Source organism: Nyctibius grandis, chromosome 1 (assembly GCF_013368605.1).
Source record: "Nyctibius grandis isolate bNycGra1 chromosome 1, bNycGra1.pri, whole genome shotgun sequence".
NCBI classification, from domain to species: domain Eukaryota; kingdom Metazoa; phylum Chordata; class Aves; order Nyctibiiformes; family Nyctibiidae; genus Nyctibius; species Nyctibius grandis.
This window is the reverse complement of record NC_090658.1, coordinates 84,875,245-84,900,999: the sequence shown is the minus strand read 5'-3', so window position 1 is coordinate 84,900,999 and position 25,755 is coordinate 84,875,245. Positions and strand designations below refer to the sequence as shown.

The 25,755-nt window shown below is 44.6% G+C and overlaps 1 protein-coding gene across 1 annotated transcript; it reads right to left on the bottom strand.

Moving 5' to 3' along the window:
* Positions 1-2,741: 2,741 nt before the first annotated feature.
* On the bottom strand, positions 2,742-25,021 carry FAXC (failed axon connections homolog, metaxin like GST domain containing). The gene is given in 7 exon segments (XM_068412584.1): positions 2,742-3,225; positions 4,830-4,946; positions 11,269-11,486; positions 18,488-18,684; positions 24,104-24,239; positions 24,836-24,873; positions 24,875-25,021. Coding segments are annotated over 7 exon segments (1,059 nt in total). The 5' UTR covers positions 24,944-25,021; the 3' UTR covers positions 2,742-2,941.
* Positions 25,022-25,755: the final 734 nt, after the last annotated feature.

Here is a 25,755-nt window from a genome sequence, read left to right as displayed (position 1 = left end):
TTCACCTCACTGATGAACACCCTGGAAAACCTCAGTCAACAGCAAAATGCCACTTCCCCTTCTGCAACCCCTTCTGACCCTCTCTTTCTTCGCCCTCCCCAGGGACAAAGCCCATTACCTGGCCAGTCAGGGTGAGGTTCAGCCTCTGCTGAGACACGCCAATTATTTGAAACAAAAGCAAAAAATACAAAGTGCAACATAACTGCAGCCCCATGAGGCACCTACATCCTCGGCGCAGGTCCCATGCCGCAGTGCGGTGGCACCGTCTCTACTCACCGTGCCAGCAGCTCCAGGTGCCAGTGGGTAAACGAGGCCATGGCATGACACCAGCTGTGCACTGTGCCAGCATCTCCCATCTCTGTGCCCGCCACCGCATGCGGCCGCGTAAAATCCAGATCTGGCTACATGCACACGGGAGGGTAAAATGACATCGCTGACTTCTGGTTAACCCATGTTTCAGAATGTTGCAAGGGCTGCTGCCACAGATAGATCTGTCAGCCCACCGAAATTACAAAGGTGGTAGTGTCTGCTGAACTCAGGCTGGTCTTCTAAATAACTGTGACTCACAGGTGGGATTCATTTGCTGCAAGCACACCCTCCAAACACTGAAAAGATGGAGAAAACACAGCCTTCAAACATGCGTGGGTAACTGAATGATAACCTCTCCATCAGAATTTCCAACACACAAACACTTTTAAAGAGGAGCTTTTTGACATGGATGCTGTCCTGGTTTGGCCTAAACCAGGCCGATTTTCCTTTCTCTCCCTTTTCCCTTTCCCTTTCGGGGGAGGGGGGCGGGGATAACAGACAGCATCTGTCACAGGTTTAATAGCCGGCCCAGCTTTAAACCGTGACAGATGCCTTTTATCCAGAATACCAATACCTACATCTTTGCAGGTAGCATCTGCCTTGATTTGGCTATGAAGTTTCACAGGCATTTCAGGCCATCACCTCTGTGCTTTCAAGCCCAAGACTTATCCTCTTGTGCTCTGTTCCTGTGCTTAGTTTCCTCAGAACGGTTCCAAGTATCTGGATGATATCTTCCTCCTTCTTGGTTTTGGTTCACTTTGCAAACGATACTTGCCACAACAATGGAGACCATTGACTGGAACACGCTCCAAGGACATGCCTGGGGAATTGAGAAAACAGGTGCAAATCCACACCCATCTCAGACCACACCAAACTTGGCAGCTCTTGCTGTGGTGGCTCCCACGCATAAAGAGACCCGGGAACTCATGGCAAACGTGTCCCCCTGCTTTCAGGGCCGCAGCTAGCTCGGTGTTTCCCCAGAGCAAGCGCTTTCCTCTGCAGGAGACACTCCACAATCCAAGAAAGAGAGGTATTCTTTGAAAGCTGGAGTTATTTCAAGCACCAGACTATTAGGACTACCAACAATTAACATCCTAAAGCAGTCGTCTGCCCTGTCTGCTCCCACAACATATGGCACAACCAACACATTATAAAGATTTTGCTGAGGGATCCTGATTCATCTGACTGTAACTCACTGAGAAAGTCATAATTAAAATATTTTTGAACGGGCCACCACCAAAGTCTGCAGGCAAATATCTGATTTAATATGCATGTTAACAAATACCACACCTGTCTGTATGTTCTATATGCTTTATCTCTACTTAAAACCAACTAGTCATGGCCAAGCAACACTGACGTACAGGCTTTACCTTCAAAGTGGTGAGTAAATCCAATGGATCCACTCTCACCTCTAACCTGCATTTAAGGGAGACACAAACACGAAGCATATCAGCAACCTGTGGCAACCATTCTGGATTTGGGGTTCCTGATTCACGGATGTGCTAGCAAAGGCTCCTTAAAACCAGTTCTGGTCACTCTTTCCCCACAGACAGCGGTGCTGATGCAACTGTCCTGTCTCAACTGCCTCCTGTGCACGGGCTGTAGGGATTGTGCACTGTAAGCCAGCACAGTGCCCAGCACCCACTGAAGCACTTTCTGAGGCAGCTCTAAAGCATTTGGTTGCCTGAGCCAACATCTTGCATTTACACAGCATCCCATGCCTAGAAATACCCCAAATCGCTTCGCAAGCTTCATGGGTTTGACGTGTCTGTTGGTACAGAGCAGAAAGCACCCACTGCTGAGACACACCAGACTTTTAGTAACAAATCCCAATTCTTTAGCCTTGCCTAGCAATAGCAGACAACAGCCAGCGGCTGTAAAAGCAAAATAATAATAATAATAATAATTCAAAAACATGGAAGAAATTTAGGTGCCTGAGGCAGGCTTTGGCCAACATACATTCCAGATGAGTGTTTGGGAGATTATACATTAAAACTGACATTTCCCTTCTGATAAAAATATTCTAGAGTAGCGACTTCAATCTTCTGCAAAGAACAGGAAACACTAAAAAGCTCCTTTCTGTAGCAATATGTTTTCCTCCTGCCTTTCTTGACCATCTCCGGAAGAATTAGGAGCGGTTCTTTCCTGCAGACACTGTAATAAGACATCCCCCTAAGACTCTGCCAAATCAATACAGCATCAATAATTTTCTTCCATGGAAGAAAGGTGTGCTAGTCATGCCTCTTCCATTTTTGTCCTCAACTCGTTCCTGTAAAGGTAAGATATCAACATAAACCAGCTCTGGCAAATGCTCCACTTCCCAGAGGTCTGTCCGACCTGATTGTGGGATCTGGTTTTGAACATGAACAAAAATGTAGATTGAAAGGTCCTGTTGCCCTCTGGACCTCCAGTTTGCCCATATGTGTTTTAAATTATTGTTTACCTTGGTTATACCTCAACAGTTACACAAAATGACATAAGGTTGAAATAGTCCAGGTACCATGTGACAGCTGAGTCAAGCACAATGGTCTCTTCCAAAGTGGTATAAACCTCTTCCTGACCTAGAGAAGAAAATAAATCAGACTGATCCCAAGAAACAGCTTGTCTGCAAAATGAGAGATGCTTGTACGCATCACTTGCATTGTTCGTGATCTCTGTAGTCATCCAGGTCCACATCTGAATCAAAGAGGGAGTGTCCAGTGTAATCTGTGTCAGGGGTTTGAGAAATACTGTTCCCTTCCTCATCAAATGTTCCTGTCCTTGAATAAAAACTGAAGTCCTGCAAAGGCGAGTAAGTCTTGCTTGCTTCGCTGCTTTCCTCAGATTCATACAGGGTGTTATCATCATCATGGTGCCATTCTGGCCAAAATTTCCTCCTTATTCTTTCACAATACATAGCAAGGTTAATCAGTTCACCTGCAACACAGCACAACAGACTCCAGTAAATACATCCAGTCAATAATGCTCTAACTCACCTGCTGATGTAGAGACACATTAGCACTATTCGAAAACGAGTTGTGCAGGTTCTTTCAAAAGAGGTTTCAAAATTCCAAGATCCCATCAGTCCTTTTAGCGGCTCTGTTTGTAACTTTCATGTAACTTAAAACATGTATTATTAACCTTCTTCTGTATGTAGGGTTACACTGGAATGAACATAAATGCATGTAGCAAAACAGCTATCCCAAATTCAACCTCTATAGAAATAAATCAAGACAAGATACAAATACTCCAAGTTTTTCATGGTAGAATTCTTGCTTATTTTGCAGAAACTTGGTTTCTAAAGACAGAATTTGATAATATTATATACACAATACACTTGTTTATTAAATTGCAGTGAATTCTGGTTTTCCACCACCAGATGGCAGCGTTGTCTGCAAGAAAAATTCACATTTTAAAGTTTTTATACGGTCACTGGCTCACCCCTAATGTTCCTAGCCTTAGTACTTTATGCCTTATGTTTATACATACATGTATGCTTAGAGTGTGCTTAGAGAAGAAATTACAAAAAATTTCAAAGAACAAAGAAATAATAGCATATTAAAGGGAACTGTGTCTGTGAAACCTGCACTCACGAGAGCATGAGTAGGTAGATGGGTACAGAAAATCATCCATACTGCTTGGGTATTTGCATCTATTACCATCTATTTCTTTTCATTAGCAACGAAGTAGTTCAACAAACATAGTATTCCTCTTGAAAGCCATGGACACTTCAGAACTTTATCTGTGATTCCCCAGACATCAAGGGGAAGAACTGTATAGACAATATTTATGTCCTCATCTCAATTATTTTTTCCCTCAAAGTTTTAATGGTGAGCAAGTCTATGCCTCCTGAATGTTGCTTTAGCAGTTCTCTCTTGCACAGAGTAGATCTACAGGTCAGATTCATTCCTCTTCCATCTATTTCACGTCCTTTTCCTCCTTAGCTCTTCCCATTTTTCATACTGCATTGGTTTATTTTGAAAAGGAAGGCAGAGATACTTTCACATGCCTATACCATCCTACAAGAAAAAAATTTAAAATTGTGTGGAGGGGAGGGGTATGTTGGTTTCCAATTCATGCAAAACCACAGTGACACCAAAGTCAAGCTGGACTGTTCCCTTGCCCAGCATCTTCAGTAACAGCAAAGGCTGTAATTTCAGTGGGACAATAGCACTTGCAGTTCTACTGTCAATGAAACTACTCAGTTCAGCAGAATTTGGCTCATGGCCGTGCTTCTGTCTTCTCATACTTTACCCAGCATTCATTCCTTAGAGGCATTCAGTCTTTGCTATGTTAAACAGGGAAAAGATCAAGCAGAGGAATAGAAACAATTACCGTGTAGAACATTAAAGAGAAAACAAACAACAATTTTAACAGAAAACAACATTACAGGATACAAATGCTACATCAAAGGCAAGAACAGCCTGCGATGCAGCTGTAGTGCTGCTGCAGTCTTCAAATGTCCTTACAAGGTGCTACAAGTTTAAACATGGCAAATGCCACCAAGACTTTTTCATCAGAGATCACTTAAGCTTTCGTACCTTTGATTAGTCTCTCTGGTCGAGTCCCTGGTAGTGTCCACATTGCCTGTGCCAGATGCCCAAAGACAGTGGCATCAACAGTGGAAACAGTTGGTCCCATAATGTACTTCTTGTCACCTGTAAATACAACAGCAAACATTTCTCAATTGGATGTCACTTCTCCTCAACTAAAAAAAATACCATAAAAAAATTCCTTGGTTACATCATTAACATTTTTTTTTTTTTTACTGAAATCATTTAGCTGAAAAGGTTCACTCATTCAAAGACAGGGATTCAATGTTGAATATGGTTCAAAAGCTGTTGCTAGGGTTCAGCAGGTGAAATCCATTACTGCAGCTTCCCCTGTGCTCACCAGCTCTATAACTAGGCCAATTACAGAGCTACCACTAGCCAAGTAACCTCCTCCACTCATCACAGTTGGCAGCACATACACACTGCACTAGTTCTGCTGCATTTAAAATCTCCTCTGCAGCCAGCAGGTACCTGAAAGCACGATTTTCTCCTTTGGTGCAAACCCAAAATATTCAGCCATGGTTTGAAATCATGAATGCACCTGCTGAAAGAAGCTGGTCACCCTGTATCTCTTGCGCACGCAGATCCAGTTTCAGGTTACTCATCTGATCACACGAAAAAAGAAAGTCATACCCTGGAATACTGTGTTCAGTTTTGGGCCCCTCAGTACAGGAAAGACATCGAGGTGCTGGAGCAAGTCCAAAGAAGGGCAACAAAGCTGGTGAAGGGTCTAGAGAACAAGTCTTATGAGGAGCAGCTGAGGGAACTGGGGTTGTTTAGTTTGGAGAAAAGAAGGCTCAGGGGAGACCTTATCACTCTCTACAACTACCTGAAAGGACATTGTAGCGAGGTGGGTGTTGGTCTCCTCTCCCATGTAACAAGTGATAAGATGAGAGGAAAAGGCCTCAAGTTGTGTTAGGGGAGGCTTAGATTGGACATCTGGAAAAATTTCTTCATGGAAAGGGTTATCAAGCAGTGGAACAGGCTGCCCAGGGAAATGGTGGAGTCACCATCCCTGGAGGTATTTAGAAGACGTATAGATGGGTGCTTAGGGATATGGTTTAGTGGTGGACTTGGCAGTGCTAGGTTAATGGTTGGACTTGATGACCTTAAAGGTCCTTTCCAACCAAAACAATCCTATGATTCTACCCAAAGCTTTTCACTCCCACCATTTGTTCAGGCTGAAGTCAACGCACCAGTCAGACTGGCTGCGACTGCTCAGAAATGGCCTGCACCTCCAAGAGCAGGACACAGCCGTACGCAGGAGTGAACAGCTCCTCTCACACACCACCAGTGTGGTGCCCTCACCCGCAAACACTGGTTTCTTGGCAGGGACCAAACAGAGCAGGGACATGTCTGCTCCACACCGCTATTCTGCTTACCTCTCTGGGCACCACAATGCCATGATGGTCCTAAGTGGCCACTACAGCACAAACAGATGGATAACTACCTAAGACAAGTAGGGGGAGGGGAGGTTTAGATTGGATATCAGGAAAAATTCCTTCACTGAAAGGGTTATCAAGCATCGGAGCAGGCTGCCCAGGAAAGTGGTGGAGTCACCATCCCTGGAGGTATTTAAAAGATGTGTAGATGTGGTGCTTAGGAACATGGTTTAGTGGTGGACTTGGCAGTGCTGGGTTAACGGTTCGACTTGATCTTAAAGGTCCCTTCCAACCAAAACAATTCTATGATTCCATGACAGGGAAGAAAATCACATTTCAAAGCCACCGTTTGCAAAGAAACATCCAGTATAAACTTGTTTCCTCATCACAGGCACAAGACCTGGAGCAAAGACCACACATAGGGCACGCAAGTGAAATGTACAGTATTGCACAGGTCAGGCTGGATGGTTGCACTGTCCCTGCCTTAGCCCAAGGTGCTATAAACTCTGTAAAAAGCGGTATGTAACTGAATTCTCCAAATCCAGTTATCCCATCTCCCTGGGGCATTCTTCCCCTGCCCAATATAAGCTACTATAATTCAGCAGCTTATTAATTAGGGTTATTGAGCAAGTTTAGAAAAACTGTCCAGCAGTAGAATGCATCAAATTCCAGAGTACAGTACAACGAATGCTGTCATCCCCCTGTACTTCATAGTGTAGCAAAGCAGTGCTCAGGAATAACCAGTAACACTAACCTCCTCTAGCCTGTCAGATGTAATTTTAACATGGAGCTAACTCTCCCCAGCTCCTTCAGGGCTGCAACAATCCATTGTTTGAAAACTCCGTACAGGGTAAATGTTGTGTCTTTTCAACATTTATGTGACGCCTAGCATTCATCGATCTCAAACACAGCTCAAAAATTGGTCCCCAAACCACAGTTATATGCCAACACTAGGAATTTAGCACCATACAACTGGGTCTCAGACTCGATTCATAATGGTGTTGTGCTGGGAATTAACCCTGCTGTTTCCAACTTGCTACAAAACTAAAGCAGGCAGTGAGCGAGGGCTGAAACACCCCACTCGTTTGCAGAGTGGTTCCCCAGGCACAACACCCCACACCTTCAGGTGCATGGAAACAAAGGGGAAGAGGAAGAAACAGAGCTGTGGTTCCATAAAACCATAAATTTGGTTTTAGTTCACTCTGCACCGCGTATCATGGCCTCCACGCACCTTTCCTTCTACCAGTTCCAATCTGTTCCCAAATCTTCCAGTGCAACTTTTTTCCAGAAGACTGACAGACCAGATATCATCTCTCAGTGTCCAGTTTTATGTCGGATTACACAGCGCCTGTCACATCGAGGCTGCCATAGCGCTCAATCTCAATCACCTCGCTGCATCCCCTGGCTAATCCAACAGAAATGCAATCACCTGTCACACTGGACTTGGATCAAATTTGTATTGCCCAGGGATCTGAGATCACACAGCTCCACTATTTATAAATTCATGCACCACAGGATTAAAAAGCAGCTACTTCAGCACTGGGTCAAGAAACCTTAGCAAGAGACACAACTATGAGACCCAGGGCCAGCAGGAGACCTGCACCCTTCCACAGCAGCACGTACAGCCCACACACGCTGCTGCAGGGCATTTCAACTAGCGTTAGAGGCTCACGTTCAGGTTAGTCCCACCTCTGTGTTTCAGCTCTGAGCACCCCTGCCCTCCACAAAACATGAAATGCTTTTCAGAAGCCAGTTCAGGCAGCAGCTGCCCTGCAAATCCCTGCTCAGAATCCTCATTTACCCAAAAGCCTGAGGCAGACAGACAGCTGGGAGGGCACCAACAGATTTATGGGCACTGCTCACTCACTTGCATCTTTTAAATAATTACCAAAATGTATATTTTTGTATATTGCTAGTTCATATACCCAGCTCCCCCCACTTCCTTCCACAACTACCAGGCAGTGGGAAACTACTACAGCACAAGGAAATCACATTTGTGGTTTAAAGACTGCAGGACAGAGAGCAAGATGATATCAACAGGGCAGCCTGATCCATCACAGGAGGATTAGTTCCGATTTCCACATTTGTAGATCTGGAGGAGTGTGTTAGGGAAGTAGGTACATGGGAGAAGGAAAAATGATTCTCAGAAATGAAAGAGAAAAAAGCACTCAAGATGTGACTGGGAATGTCAAAATGAGTGTCAAGACCTGTCAGCTGCCAACTTATCATTCTCTGGAAGCAGCTCTTGGAATTTAAGTGTTATTCTTCTTCCCATGTGAATGGTCTCTGTTAAAAAACAGGGAGCATTAAATTAATCTGATATGCCTGATGACTGACAGCTACAGTTTGGTATGTGCAGCTATTCTGCATGATAAGCATCCTTTTTAAACTCTTAAGATTGCCCTCTAATTAACAGCCAAAATCCCAACCGATTCCTCTTCTGGGAAAATAATGGGCACATATACATGGAGGGGAATCTCACAAAGATTTTTGTGCAGGCAACAGGCTGACTGCCTGCCTTCTCCTTCCCCCTGTGAAACAGGAGAGTCTCCAGTCAGGCTGGAAGTCCTCATCCCACCTCCTGTCCCCATCCCAGAATACTACCTGGAAGCCACAGTTTCTAGACCCAACCATAAACTGGCTGAAGAAAACCTGAGCATGCTGGTGTGAATGAAAAATCAAGGCAATTATAGAAAAGCAGGCAAATGCACCAATAATCAAAAGGGCAAATATAATAATTCATGTAACTGCACACTGACTAATCTGACATCCATTTCAGAGGGGAATATGAAAAAAAAAATTACAATATTCAGCTGGTAATGTAGTAAAATAACAGGAATACAGCAGATGCCCATCAAGGCTTTTTGAAGTACAAATAAAATCCCTGCTGATAACATACGTATCATACAATTTTAAAAATTGATATAGTGAAGAAAACACCTCACCCTTGAGGATTTTCCAGTGATTTTTCCCACCAGAAACAAAAGAGACTGTTTGATTATAGCATTTACCTTCACAAGGAGATGACCCAGGCCCCTCAGGGAGGGAGGAAGAACTAGGAGGAACATCTGCCTGCATGCTGGTATCGGACAAACTCCGATTTGAAACAGATCAGTTTTTAAACAGATTTTGATGGTGATTAACATCTGCCACCAGTTACTAATGAAAGTGGTGGCACCTCCACCTACTAAAATATCATAATTAAAACTGGATGCCTTATAGAAAGACACGTTTCATCCAGAAAAAAGATACAGGCCTCAAGACTGCAACCAAGCAGTCCAATTCACAGAGATCCATCTAGATGATTTAATGATCTCTTTAAACTCAAAACTTTACAAATCTGAGTGATCTGAGCAATGAACTCCAGAGACAGAGGGATGCAGACCTCAAATAAGCTAATCAAGAGACTTTTACAGGGACTCAGGAACATGTTTCAGTTTTCTCTTGAAGGTTAAGTCTACTCTTGGCAGACAGGGATGACTTTAGCATAGACACATCACACTGCTGCTCCATTCAGCCTGCCAGTGTTGTCTAGCCAGATACCAGGGGTCTCTGCTGAGCTCCCAAGTCATAGGTTGAACTTGCTCCAGCTCCCATCGCAACCCCATTCCTCTCTGCCAACGTATATGGAGCTACGCAGTGCCAACCTTGAAGCTCTGGCAACAGTAGTCCCACAGCTGAGGGCATCTTGAGCTGGTCACAGCTCTGCAGCAGATGTACCCAGACCTCTTCTAAAATAAGCTGCTCCCTCCCTTCCTCCCTCAGAAAGAAAAGGGACCTCTTAAGCTTCAGAATCAGGTTTTCTTTGAAGAGGCACTAGAACAGGTAACTTTTTTTGTTAACACACAAAATGCAGCATGAGAAAGCGTTGACAGAAGAGGAGCTGTCAACAAATCTCTCCCTTTCCCATTGTGTCCATGCATCACGTCTTTTTTCCACCTTGCTCCCAATCCAGCAACTCAGCAGGTTTGTTTCAGAAAACAAAGTTACAGAAAACTCTACACTGCCCCACCTATGTCCTCTGCAAATACCTTCCTTTCCAAAACATCCTGGAAGTCCAGAAGCATCTCTCTTCCTTCCCTTTCTCAGCAAGCACTCAGTTTCTGCCTTCTGCTGGGCTCTCCTCACCTTGCTCTCTCCACACACCCCACACTTACGTACTTGGAGCACGTGCAGTTTGTCCTCCCTCCGGAGCACAGGGCAGGGAGGCATCCCTCCTGCCACCTCTTTAAAGCGATCAGAACAGGGAACAAAGCAGCCACACAGGTACCATCTCGCTTGGTTCCTCGCACAAGAGAGACACAAGCTCAAGGGAAGCAACAGTCTGCCCCCAACCAATTCCTCAAAATGCAAATTTTACACAGAAGCACTATATAGTTAGCTCTCAGCAGACTGCAAGGCAAGAAGCACAGTGAAGACAGCTCCAGTGCAGATTTCAGCCTGAGCTACACAACAGAAATGAGGCTCATATGGTTCTAGCTAAGTGAGGTCAACCTTAAGACTAACCCTATGGGATCCACCCATGACAATCAACAAGCCTAAAACCACCTATTTTGACAACACAGACCCATCTCCTACTAGCAGCTTTGAATAAAGCTACTAACACCAACCAAATACAACAAAGTCCAGCTCATCAAAATAACATCTGCAAAGGATTTTCAAATGGCAGCCTCCTAACAATCTATCAAACAACCATGAGTCCCATGAAGAAAAAAGGAGATCCCCCAAAATATAAATAAGAGGTTTCATTTGCAGAACTAAACGCTACATTTTTGCCCCTCTAGATACACATACCCAGTACTCAGAGAAGAAAGCCGCTCACCCCTCTAGCGATACAATTTGGTAGCAAACAGTGGGGAAAGAAACACTGTCCCTGTCAGAGGAAGGGTGGCACTGAATGGCAGCAGCAGCACAGGCTCTACCTACTGACAAAATGAGATTATTTGTGTACATGATCAAGCTGCCAGGAAGTACTCGTGGTCAATTTCATCCTGCAGACAGCAGGCTGTGAGCAAACAGAACACGCGTAATTCCTTGTACATTACCCAGGAGGCCTGCTAGAGTCCGCATGTCCTTCTCCATCAGCGTGTACATCTCCTCCTCCGAGAAGCGGCCAATGCCATGGCCATACATTTCCCGCTTCACGATCCCTTTGGTCAGATGGCAGAAGATCCATTTCAGCAAGTCGCTGAAGGGGCCAAAAAGTGAAACCATCTTTCGCGTCTCGTGAAGGTTTTCCACCCATTGGCAATAAGCTAAAGTCCTAGAAGGATGAGAAAATAAGTTACAGTGGTGCAACACCCAGACAGCCCATCTCCACCCTGCAAAGGCTCGCACAAAGGTTAGGCAGCGAGCTTTCTTAACGCTGAGTGCTCACTGCCCTGATGGGGAGGTAGTTTCCAGTAAAGAGCAGATCCTGCTGCAACTCAGAGCGACAGCAGACAAAACTGACTTTGCAATACTTACACAGACTGCCCAGTGCTTATTCTTCCAGTAAATCATGACTCACTTCAAGAGAAAACGAGATTCACATTGCAATGTAAAATAAAGGCTGCAGAATTCTGCTAAACATAACAAAATGCAGTGCTAAATGTGCCAGAAGGGTTTATTAGCTAAAGATGATTGACTGCACAGACCTGGGAAAACAGCAACAACAACACAGCCCACAAAGAAACCAATCTTTCCCACCAGCCTGTTCTCCTTGCTTTCTGTACTGTTGAAGCTTAGCCAAGCAGTAACTTTGCCCCAATATAAATATTGTAGTCATCATTTTTCAGGAGATCTCTGCTCCCCTCAGAAACTGACAATGACACAATCTTTTAAAAACAAAATTTAAAAAAAGAAGGTGTGTGGTTATTGGGTTAGTTCTCTCCTGTATTTTTCCCCTCTTCAAATGTTGATTTATGAAACATATTTCTAAAGGACTCTGTTATATTTTGGGCTGTATTTCAGCTTCATTGAATGGCAAATATATTATTTTGAAACACCTTTTTATAAAAATTTGTCTTATCAGCTGAAATTTGTTTCCTACATTAATTTTTGTTCTTTACTAATATTGTAGGCAAACAAAAAATTTGTTGCTGTTGCTACTCAAGAAACTTACGAAAAAAGAAACATTAACTTTTTTAATATCTAGCATCTTCTGACATTATGAAGAAATCAAAAAGACCATATGACTTTTGTCATCAAGTTCAAGGGATGTTGGAAAAAGGACTAAAGACACCTCAAAATAGACATGACAAACATATGAAGCCAACAGTGTCACAGAAACACCCAGTTGATACCCATATTCCATCATGTTTGTAGTAATTTCCAAACCGAAAAACCTAAAAGTGGATTTACATATTTGAGATCATATGAAAGCAGGCTCATGGAGACACGATAAACTAGTGAAGCTAAATCAAAAAGTTGAAACATCAAAAGTTGCAAGTTCATGTATGCAATTATATTAAGTATTAACTTAATAATCAAATGTTTCCATTTCCAATATGATCAAAGCTCAATATTTTAGTTTGGAATATGACTTCGGTTTTATCATTGTACATTATTTCTAATTGCACATAATTTCCTTCATGCTGATATGGATCACCTAATTCAAGAAAGAAAGAAAACCAAAGCAGTATCTCCTAGAGAACTCCTGTGATTTTTTTTTTAAATGCACGTTTTATCAAACTCCTGTATGTCACAAACAGAAGTTGAGTTCAGCAGTACCATCAGGGAACAACTATGTTTACACCATTAAAATGTTCTAATCTTTAAGTTGCCACGGATTCTTTACTTGAAATACTAGTAACATGAGGTAAAAGCAGAATATTTGGCATAACAGCTGGAAAAAATCCACTTACAGCTCAAATTTAGAATGCAGCCAACGGAGTGAGTGAAAGGCATTTTAATTCTACTAAAAATTGTCCACTACAGGACAATGCCTTCTGCTCAAATTGACTTCATTAAAGTCAGTAACAGTGAGGCATGTGCAGGTTTGGCTGCAAATGCATGAACAGTAAAGAACAAAAATGCACCTGCTATGTTTCTGACAGCTTTTATCCTCAACAGGTTTCTCCACAACCTCTCACACTGTATTAATATGACAAAAGCATCCCGCTGATGTTTCACACACCACTCTTCGAATGGGGGTGTTCCGCACAATCGTTGTTTTTCAAAATAGATGCATCAACTCAAGACATTAGGCTGGTTTCAGCACAGCGGAGTTTGAAACAAAGCCAGATTTAGCGAGACGCACCAGCAGAAAAGGGGGAACGTGAAGTCAGCAAGCACAGGAGTAAACAGCTACTGAAACTCCAGAAGTATTAACTGTGGCTAGAAGATGTGGTGTGAGACTGCCCTGCTCCAGGAACAAAGGTAAAACAGGATTTAAGGATGGAAAGAAGACTGGGCTGAAAGCATAAGGGCACTCCATAGAGGAAAACGTTTCAGTAGTCGTGTTTCATGGGCCTAGGAAAGGACAAGGTCCCTTGGGCAGGTACAGCTCTGAATAGGAAGAAAAACTCTGGTCTTGATGGGAACACTGGGAAATAATTACAAATACTACCTTATTTGTAAGTTATTATTTATTATTTGAATAATACCTGCTCTCTGAGAGCACTGCTGTGTGTCTCACTGCAAAGACCCTCCTTCCCCAACATGGACCTGACCAGCTTACCTGGCAACCTCTGCAACACAACTTAGTTGTCTTTAGGACAACAGGCCTAGGCACGGAGAGGGACAAAAGAAAAAGAAGCCAAAACAAAACTGAAAAAGAAGAGAGGAGAATCTGCTGCAGCACTTTTAAAAGCCACCCCCAGTTGCACAAGACTAACTCAGCCCTATGGACTTGCCATCACTACTGTTTACTTCAACCACACCAGTGAGCTGGCACCGCACGAAAAATGATCAACCACGTCCAGGATGGCTTTAGTTTCCTAAGACAGGATGAACAAGGCTTCCCACAACCTAATAGTCTGTACTTTAAAGCAAAAATACATTTTCCTAACACTCATTTGCTTGCTCTGGGGGAGAAGGTCTTTGGGTCTGGAAGAGGCAGAGATCAGATGAAACGTTTAATGATCAGGACAGCAAGGCGGGAAGAGCAGACCTGCACGGGATTTAGGTGATCTTGCTTAGGTGAAACTGTCAGGCACAATCTTAGACATCTGCTTGTCACTTTGAATGAGTAAAGTTGTCACATGTCCCAAATCTCAAATTTACACGGGCAATGAAGGCAGCTAAATAGATAACCAGAGTTTACTTCTAAAAATTTATGGTTCTGAGCACGCAAAAGCAAAGAAAAAAAGTAGGCTCAGATTCAGAGAGACAGTTAAAAGCACTTTTAAAACTGGCTTTACAAGCACTTTGTTAAAAGAATTCTATTCAAAGGTTCATTAATCTGTGCTTCCTACCAAAACATGTTCCTCTGCATTTAATCCCACCCATTATCCCTCTACTCAGACTCCATTACCAGAGTATTATCACCATTACAAAAGGTTAGGAAACGCCAGAAATCGGGTAGTCTACATAACCTACTTCAGCATAACTATACATTTTAAACTGCAATTAGTATTTATATGATGACATAATTATTTTAAATATTGGCCTGAACTGAGGCTTTTGGAAAACATTAACATTCCCATTGTGCCAGCACAATCTGTACAAATCTTAGAGTATAGATAAACAACAACCACGCAAGAGCGGTGCTGCGGGTGAAGCAAATCTGAAGTCTAAATGTAACAGCAGCTTTGGCCTCAATACATAAATCAGGAGAGGAGATGGAGAAAGTGACTCATCAACAGCAGCTTGCCTGATTATCCCCAAACTGTCTGAACATCAAGGCAAGGGGGAAGTGCTCACGAGGATGTGAAGTGGGGGTTATTTTTCCTATCTGAACTTGTACAGACTGGAATTTCTTGATATGCAAAAGGATTATAACGAATTCATTCCACAATCAGCTGTAGAAACCCCACCTGCTGTGTGCTATCCCAGAGCAACTGGCTTTTAAGCTGCCAGTGGCATTCAAGCCTCATCATTGTTAATAGCAGAAGAGATGTCGCTCTTATAATTGGCTTGATGTATTTAAAACATATTTGTATTATAAACATATTCTATGTTTAATACATGGCAAGCCTGAATACCAACCAAAGTCGGATTCATTTGTATTCTCATACCATGCTTCTCCTGTATTTCAGGCACTCATCATGTATGTGATGTTTATATGGTCTTCTTGAAAGACAAAGCAAGAAATTAGTTAAATATGTATACATACATACGTGTAACGTATTACAATACACACACACTTATAAATCACTAAGGTTGTGTTGACACTACAGCTAAACAATCTAACTGGTTAGTTTGGTTAAGCTGCCTATTCAAGGCTTAGGCTCTCACTAAGCACAATTAGGGTCACCGACCTGAGATCCCCTCTCCTTAGACTGAAGTGCCAAAAAGCACCTCACAGAGACTGCTAGCCCTCCAGGCACCAGGAGCTCGCTGGTTTGAACGCTGGCAGTTCCACCTAGCCCAGGGGGCCAGTGCCAGAATGACATGAGATCTGACATCCTCCAGCCCGTCTTACACAGAGTCCGATCCCACAAACGTGCTGCAGACCACACCAAAAACTCAACACATCCTGAAGATGGCTGTGGGTGCCCCTCTGGTTTCTGAGGGCCCACAGACTGCTGCAGCAGTGGAGGTGACCCAGACAAGCCTTCAGAGATGACAGAGGTCGCACCGGATGCAGGACCTACGGCAAGAGCCACAAAATTGGTCCACTCCCATCCTTCCCTGCTGACTCAGCCCAATACCTATTCACGTTAGCAGGCTTTTTCTTCTTTCCCAATTCAAACATAGCAAAAGCCTAATAGTTATGGCATTCTCAATGGACAGGGGCTCCAGTGCCAGCTCCAAATCAGTCTTCTGCACCTCAGAGAGATGCTCTAATCCCAGCACTAAAACAGGTACACTCACTCACTCGCTGTCTTTCTGACCCCTGCCAGGCATCACAGCCTGGGGCGGAGGCAGGGTGTCTAGAGGCTGAGTTTCACAACAGCCCTGCATTGCTCTACACTCCAGCCAGAACAGCAATCTCCACCTGTACAAGGCACTGATTGGTGAAGATGAGAAATTACCTCAGCAAAAGCAAAACGTTTCAGGAGGAGATGCTGAGCTTCCATCAGGATTAGCTCCATCCAGAGACAGCACACCACAGGATGTTACTTGCTGCTTTGGTCGATAGATGTGCTACAGTATTACTTATTATGATGAAGCTACTTCACATGCTGCTGGTGATGAACAGTATGAATTACATTTTATATCACTGCTTTGGAGGCTTGATTTTATAAACCTTATTCTGCAGAAACACGATCACTGTTACAAATTCCTCACCATGAGACATGAGGACACCATGAACAAATCCTAAGCTTCTGGTGGTAAGTGAGCAGGTTCAAGGACCAATGTGAAGGGACCTCACAATCACAGATGAAATGCCATCAGGGAGAAATGCGGTCCTACAGACCTAAAGCCTGTTTTTGGTGTAACTACAGGATGGTCAAAGTCGTTACCCAGGAATTAGTGGTACAACTGTAATGTCTCGTAGCTCAGGCTTTGCGTAATACAGAGAACCGGCATGGTGTAACCTCAAAATAGCAAGCCTCTGGTACAGCCACACAGCAGGGACATACAATAAGACTCACAGCTGGATGTTTTACTCCACTGCAGCAAAAATCCATGCCTTAGGGAAACTCAGCTGTGTGACTAAACAGGAAAGGCAACAGGGATATACAGCCAGGCATGCACATCTCTGCTCTTACTGGGTCTAGGCTTTGTCCACCCATTTCAATGCCACCTCCCTGGGTCAACACTTGAATTTGCAATACCTGTCCCCCATGCTCCCCCAGGTCATTGCCAGCAATGCTGAGTCAGCTTGGAAGAAGCCTGGATGGACAGGCAACAGCTTCATACAGGAAAGCACAATTTGTTTGTAATTGAGACACAACAGTGGTATGTTTGTCATCAGTAATGTTACATTTAAAGCAGTTAAATCTATGGACTGTGAAACAACCGACACTAAGGCAAGGAGATGGAGCATTAAGGCACTAAAAAGCCTCATCTTCCCTTTGGCAGCTATAATAACTGAGGGGGGAAAAATGAACACAAAACAGTTAATTTGCAGGCTACTTAAGTCAGATTTTTGAGGCTATGGCACTGCAGACGGGTATAATTGGTGAAGGTCACACTTCTTGGAAGGCAGGGATTACATTTCTAAACCGTATCATCTAAATCTGCCTACTGAATGCTAAAATTGTTCCCAAGCAACACTAAAAATTATTTGAAGAACTGTATGTACACATGTTGCTGCTCATCTTCGATCACAAGGTGAAAGAAAAAGCAGGTAAATGCATTCAATTTAAATCACACATTGATTTGAAGGAAAAAAGTGCAACATGAATGCAAGACTTAGTACAGCAAGGACTTAAAACGCATGCTAGGAAGCAAACGATTGGGAAAAAGCCTTGTGCCTGCCGAGGCCGCCAATGCAGCATCCAAGGTGCCATGTCCACCTGCTACTTCTACGAATCCAAGCTGGAAAGAGCACTTAGAAGGACTGAAATGTCAAGTGGGAGGGAAATTATTAAACAGTATTATTTTCAAAGAGTCAGTAAAATGCATAAAGTACCAGCAAGGTTATGCTTTCCATTCATATACTAATACTTCAGCTTCTCAGGAAACTGTGACTAACGCAATATCCTATCAAACTGGCAGTGCTGTCAACAACAACAGGAGTATCCTGTGTTACAGGAAAGGCAATAATCCGTATTGTAATTGCACACACAGATAATTAAAATCAATAACTGTAAGAACACGACATTCTGGATTCACTACAAACTCTAGATTTGTTCTCCTGTGCCCCCCAAACACAAATGTATTCAGCATCTTGATTTCTGCTCTTTATTAACAAGGCTGTTTCTATACAGAGTTCATATGAAACAGGACAGAGGAAGAGCCCACTGCTGCTCCATTCTGCAACGCTGCAGGCAAAGGCCCCGACTCCTTACCTTGCTTACACAGCACGACAACTTTTCAAAGGAATTACCCCCAGCTCATACTAGCATATGCAGAAAGAGACAGCAGTTTTCAATGGTGAAGACAGCTGTGAAATTAATAATTTGGTACCCAAGCTTTCTGCAAGAGAAAATAAGCATTCACGTCCAGGCAGGAGCGCAGGGGCAGATCTGACAGCACAAGAACGCAGCCAGCTTCGCCATGCAAGCTTACCAGTATAAGTGCTCCTCCACCATTTTTGTCACGGCTCTGGAAACAGCTCTTTCATGTGGACCAAGGTGTTTATTTAAATTCACTCCAAGTTTCTCTTCCAAAAAGTCAATAATGAACTCAGTGCCAGATACTTTCTTGTGATTGTATTCAATCCAAGGCATTTTCCCTTGAGGGGAAAGTTTTCCATCAAAATAATTCTAAGAAAAAAAACAAACAAGTAAACAAACAAACATACAGACAAAAAAGGCCCTTCAGTTTCTGTTTCAATGAGAATAAAGCTTTTAAAATATTTGTCTGTGTTTTTAAAGGCAACATTATCCAACAAACTTTTTTCTTTTAATTAATACTCTGGACTAGTGGTAGCTGTTCAATCAGAGCAACAGCTTTACCCTATATGACAGTTCAGATAAAATAATTTCCAGGTCCTGCAAGGTTTTGTACACTTTTATATTGGATGCCACATCATTTAGTATTATTTAAGTACTTGGATTATTTAAGGGGTCGGAGATGCTCAGATCTTCTGGAAGACTGGGTCGTTACTCTAAACAAGTTTTTAATCACAGGACTCACACCTAAATTCCGCTCTTGCACAGAGCAGCATTTTTCATATTAAAAATACTTTATAAAGATTAATTCACTACCCGTCTCAGGTAGTTGCATTACCTCCAAGGATAAAACACACACAATCACAAGCGTATAATGAAAGGCATACCATTCCCTCGCTGAGCAGAGGGTAATCTGCCTTTACATATGCTTCTGCAACTTCATAACTTAGAAACTTCATGCATTTACAGACACTTGTTACAACTGGGTCTCCAAGAGCCCAGCACCAGTACATTGCTGAATACTGGTATATCTGCTCAGCGTAGCACTCACACAGAGCAGCAATATACTTTCCCCATTTTCCAGTTGGAGAAGGTGAAACACAGAGATTAGAGAATTGATGTCTCATCTGACAAACATGAGAGGAATTTCTAGTTTCCAAAATGTGATCAGACATTTGACTTCAATTCTCTCTTACTTCTTACAGAGACACAAGGCAGAACTTTCTTCCTTTCTTGTGATTGCCATCCTCGCGTCCTGCTATTTAACAAATGAAAAATCCTAGCTCAGAAAGCCAAACCATAAAGGCTCACAATAAAGGCTCTGCACTCAGTCTCTGACAGTCACTCTAAGCATTTCGGGATCTAGCTCCTAATTGCTGGAGGTTTAGAGTTAGCAGTTCTGGACCGACCCGTTTGGGTCTCAAGTATCTACCCTTCCTGAATCCCCTAAAGATGGACTAAGGTCCTCTCACAGCAAGGAGCGTACACCACAACGTGCCTCCAGCTCAGCCTGAGAGCACAGCATCCTGGCTACCGCTCAAAACGGATGTGCAATGCCCTACGAACACGCGGCTCTTCCCTTGCGGATGAGAACAGACGGAACGGGTAATGCTGCTGGGAAAACAATGCCTTCTGGCCGTAGCTTTTTCTGGGATTTTTGCCCAAACAAACAGCATGGTATGGACACCAGATTATATAATGTCTCATCTACTGCATCCTTGTGTGGCTGAATAAAGCAACTGAATCCACCCCACTTGCACATGTGGGTGACATGGGGATTATCACTCTGGTCTATGGGAGAAACTGAAACTGCTGAACACCTGAAACTGAAAAGAGAGGACTGCACCATCCTTCCACCTTCCAGACCTTTCCATTATCAAAAAGGCTCTTTCAGCACTTGAACTGCCTGACAGGTTTCCATAATTTTTCCTTATGAATTTACTACAGAATCATAAGCTTCTTCTGGAACTACATGGCACTGAGCATTGCTGGTTTAATCTTTGTTAAGCCCTTTCAGTATGAGATTTTCCTTCTTGTGCACAAACATTGATGTTTTGCAGAAGCTACTAGACTTGAAGATGTTTATTATATATTGCAATTACTATAGTCCATTTCATTTGCAATTCAGGAAAAAAGGCAAGTTGTTATTATTCAATTGCAGGTGTCTTCAAGCACATATATGTAATAAATACATTGCACAAAAACTTGTTAATATTGCATCAATAGTACACTCTCAAAAACACAAACGAGAGCTAAAGTTCTTACAGGAAAGCTGGTTTACCTAAACGTAAAAAAGCCTTCTCAGGATTTTTATGTTTCATTACATACAGTTTATCAAACAAAATAGGAAAAATCTTTCAGTGACCTGAGAAGACCTTAGTCTCTTGACAAACCTGTTACAGTGTTCTTGCATCCACTGTTCTCAAACAGGTATTTTTAGGCTTGAAACCTCAGTATCCTTATGGCTGCTACTAATTGCCATCAAATATTTATCAATTTTCCACTTAAAAATTGTTCCAGCTGCAAAGCAGGGAAAAGCTATGGCATTATCATTAAAAAAAATTAAAACAATCGAACAAAATATCCCCTCATACCTCACAGTACATTTAATTGAACTACAGCCTGCAAAGTAACAATAACAAGAGCTCCCCAGAACCTCTTTTACAGAGGAATTTATAAACAGAATGGCATAGGGCACTTCTGGGGTAATTTTGTAGTACTATCCAGAAGAAATTTGGTTCCACATTTCCCAATTACTGCTGTTTATGCTTTTACTTTTACTCACGTCTCTTCCCAAGGAGGCTATCTTCACAGACCAGGCATGAGAACAGCACGTTTCTGCTGTGCTAATTACTTATCAGATTACATAAACACTCAGCTCTTCATATTCGTGAGGAAATCAAGGAACACCCAAAAGATCTCCACAAGCACCCAGAATGGTCTCTTTCAAAGCAAGCTTTATCAAGAAAAGTATCAAACAGTTTGGAAAAAAAACAGCTAGATACTATGACAGCCCAGCCAGGGTGGGGCTGCCCAAACTATTTTTGATGGAGAACTCACACCTAGAAAGGCAGCTTCAAGAAAACATAAGCAGGTTACAAGAACGCATCTGTCGGGAGAAATTCAGACGACAGCAAGGTAGGAATGTCACCCAATTTCACTTCTCACGTGCCATTAAAGCACATTGTGTAACACATAGCACATTATTCAATAGTCTGATGGACTATAATAAAGTATAAACACAAGGAAACAAAAGAGCAAAAGCAGTCTGCCCATCCCACTGCCTTTTCTTCACCCTCCCTAGGAAGGTGATGACCACAGCAAGTCTCCGGAGTTGAGCCCCGGCACTAGCTGCCACCCAGAATGCCATCTCTTCTCCATCGTGGCCCCTGCTGGCATGCAGGGAAGCAAGGTGTTTCCTCCTCTGTCTGGCCATACACCCCCTAACACACCCACCCAGCTGCCTGCCGGGGGGGCCATCCGATGTCTCTGTCACCTACAGCATCCTACAGGTAACAGAGCCACGAGGGAAAGAAATAGAAGTCTCCAGGCAGTCCAAGTATAGGAAACTTCATAACTCCACCTGAGAACAGCACTGCCTGCTGACTCCCCTCCTGCTTCCCTGCCGCTTAATCCCACAGCAGCACCTGTACCTTCCTCCGCCCGCCGGAGTCGAACACAGCACCATACTCCTAACACAAGGACAGAAACAGAATCTGCCTCTTCCGCCAAAAAAGCTGCATCCTCAGCTCGTAACCTTAGCTCCACCAAAGTTACCTCTAAAACCCTACATGAAGTCAGTAACCCCATAAACACCTTAAGCTCGAATAAGCCAGCATGGCTAAAAGCAGCAACCTGACGTTCCCAGCACCTGCAGGACCCATCCTGCTCCTGCAGCGTGGCACATGGAGCACGTGGGGAACCAAGCTGGGTTAAAACCAAATAAACTAAAACCTCATGGCTCCAGCTAGGCCGGCTCTGGCCCATCCTGATCTGGGACAGAAAAGCACATGCAGGAAGGGACAAGAGGGGGCCACTGAAAGTAGGAGTGTTGGACTGTTGCTTTGGTGGTCCTGCTGACCTACACCAGCTTAGAGTGCTCGCAGCTAGCAAGCAGGGATAGAGAGAGATGCAACACCAAAAAACAATGCTGACCTTCAGTACAGAAACAGAAAGAGGAGAATAACCTTCTGTAAATCCCTCTTTCTCCGAAAAGCTGGGTGACTCAATGCTACCCAGCAGCAGCTGTCTAAATGACTCCATCCCGAATCACACAAATGCCAGTGTTATCTTTCAGAAGTGACCATATCCTGTGACAACCATCCTTTATACTGCAGCTTTCTTAACTACTCTCCACTAGAGCAACTTTGATCATCACAAACCTCTGAACACCATCAACTGCCATTAGAAAGAAAATAGACCTCATCAAAATAGTTTTCCCTTCAAACGTGCAATTTCTACCCAAATTACTCTGGGTGAAGAAGCAATGCGCACGAAGTCCTCCTGCTCCAATGACACATTCAAACTTCAGTATCTTGCAGGTTCTGTAAACCTACATGAGCAAAATACATCCCACAGGATGGAAATCTCCCTCTTCAAAGCTCTGAAGTATCCAATTCAAGTATCATTAAATCTCAAGATAATGAACATTAAGCTCAGGCTCTTAAAGACTTAAGCAAAATGTACTAATTAGGTTTTCTTTCACTTCTGATGTAAAGGAGTTTAATCACAAAGCTGAGTATCAACCACAAATGTGTAAAAAATAAAAGTCATAATATTGTTGGTTTTCCTCTGTAAAACACTGGACGTAAACAAAACATTCCTCCTAACACCTTGGTATGCAGCAGTAAAAAGTGACTTAAACCCATGTGGGGTGAGCGTGCAACTTACCCACAGCTCAGCCTCTTTAAGTAAGATACCAAATTTACATCACTTAGGAAAAAAAAGAGGGGGGGGGGGGGGAAAGAAACATTTCTTCTACCCAAGATGCTCTTCATATTTATCACCACTGTTGTATCATCTTAATTGCACTCAACGCTTTACACAAACAGAAAAGAAACCTCTCCCATGTTTCGAAGAGCTTGCATGCTGTACAGCTTGCCAACACCGCAGCGCACCAGACTTCTGGTGTCACAACCAAACCTTGATGCTAACAGGCAAGACTGCTAGATTCAAATTTCTCCTCTCCTGGCTTTCATTCACTGAAGTAGCTTAGGCTTTGTCCGCTGCGGGAAGATGGCACAGGATGCACCCAGCCACAACTAAGGAGCAGTATTCATGACCCCTAACAGCAATCCTGTCTTCCTTCACAGGAGGGGAAGCACTAGCGATGGGAGGTGATGCAAAAGGCAAGCACGCCTTCCCAGAAGAGCTCCAGAGAGAAACCGTCCAGGAAAATAAGAAGCTGCACCTACCTAATCTTGATCTGTTAAGCACAGTGAAATTCAAAGACCAAATAATGTTACACAGTAGTTTCGGGGTGTTATTTGGCATTATACAAACCCCAGACTACTCTCCCACTCCAGCATTTCCATAGCTTCTAACATTCATTTATCTTTGCCAGTTAAATCTAAAGCTGTTCCAGACCAATGTTATTCAAGTGGTATCTTTAAAGGTTATACACCAAATTTAACTGAAGACATAAAAGTGTCGGTGTACCCACCTAGTTGTAGGTGTATGTTTACATCTCCCTGGGTGAGACAGACTGGGAAGGAGGAGAGACGGGATTGCCTATTCGCCATTTAACGCAATTATAGCGAGCTGCAACATAAAGGAAAACTGCCCAATGTACCTGGTAGGGTAAATCAGCCATCCTCAAGTAAGTTTCCATTTTCAGACAGAACGGAGATAAACTTGGCACACCATTGGTAGGCCTTGAAAACTGATGCAGTATGATAGCATCTTTCGAATCAAGCTCTTCCTCTTTCCTGTCAATAACAAAATAGAATTATTAAAAAAAAAAACCCCAAACAGGCACGTGATAAATCAGTACGTTAAATACACAAAGGAGAAATCCTGGCCGAGGCAACACACAACACACCTCTTCCCTTAATGGACTACTGCAGGTTTTAATTCACGGTACCCAGAGCCGGTGAGCAGCACCCAGGCCGCCGTGCAGGCAGCAGGCTGGGCTCGCACCCCGCACCACAGACAGCGAGAGCAGGCTGAGCCCCGCACGGGGCTGCCAGCGCCCGCCCTGGGCCACCTGTGGAGGCGAGTGCAGGCCACCTCCTCAGAGCCGACTCCTGCACTGCTGCAAACGGCACGCGGGGAAAAAAGGGTAAAAAAAGTGTTTTTTAAAAAGGGTAATGGTAAAACCACGGTGCATCAGAGAAACCAACCCACCAGGCCGCACCGCCCGCTCCCCCCCAGGTAAGGGCCTCCCAGCGCCGCCCCAGCCCCGCGGGGAGCGCGCCCTCCGCTTCCCCCGCCGCTGCTCAGCGGGCAGCGCTCGGTCCCCGCGCAGGCCCCGCCGCTTGCCGCAGGCCCCCGCCACCCGCCACAGCCCCCGCCGCAGCCTCACCGTATGGCCAGCAGCTCGTGGAGCACGTAGGCGGCGGCGGGCCAGCAGGGCGCCGCCCGTCAGGTACAGCGTCTTCTTCCACCAGGAGTCGGGGCTCAGCGCCGCCATGGTGCCGCCCGCGCCCCCGCCCGCCAGCGGGAAGGCGACGATCTCGCCCCCATAGAGGGCGGGCGGCGGCTCCTCGGGCCCCGCGCACCAGCCCAGCGACAGGCTGCGGTTGCGGCTCAGGTCCGCCACGCAGGAGCGGGGGCGCCGCCAGGCCCAACCCCCACACAGCATGCTGCGCCCGGGCCCCGCATCCCCCGCCGCGCCGCGCAGCCCCCCACCTGCGCTGCCCAGCCCAGCCCAGCCCAGCCCAGCCGCGGCAGGGAGGGCCGCGCCCGCGCCCAGCGGCTCCGGCAGCTCCCTCAGCCGGTCGCTGCGCGGCGCGCAAGGCGGCGGGGAGGGGAGGGGAGGGGGAGGGGAAGGGAGGGGATGGGCCGGACCGGGCCTGCCCTTGCGGCGGGCCCCGCGTCCCCCTGTCGGGCCCGGGGCGGGAGGCCGGGCTGCACGGTTGGGGCCGCGCCGCCGCTCGGCAACCGTTCTGCCAAAGTCAGGGCAAAAGCCGTGCTGCTGCCTCACGGCTGGGCTTTGTGCCTGTAAGTCGGTCCTGTTAAAATATCCGTGGTCTGCTGCCCCGAGCAGCGCCGTGCTGTTTCTTACAGCGGAGCAGAGGCCTCAGATGTTATCCCGTTATTTGGGACAAAAGACCATCACAACCCAGCGCCTGACAGCCGCTGGACATTGCCACACACGTCTCCACACACTTGACATCCAGCGGCAATTTTCTTTCTGTTATTCCGGTGCTTGATGAGGCGGCTGAGGAGAACACCTTTACTAGCAGAAAGATACAGAGAAAGGGAAGCAAAGTGACCTAAAGC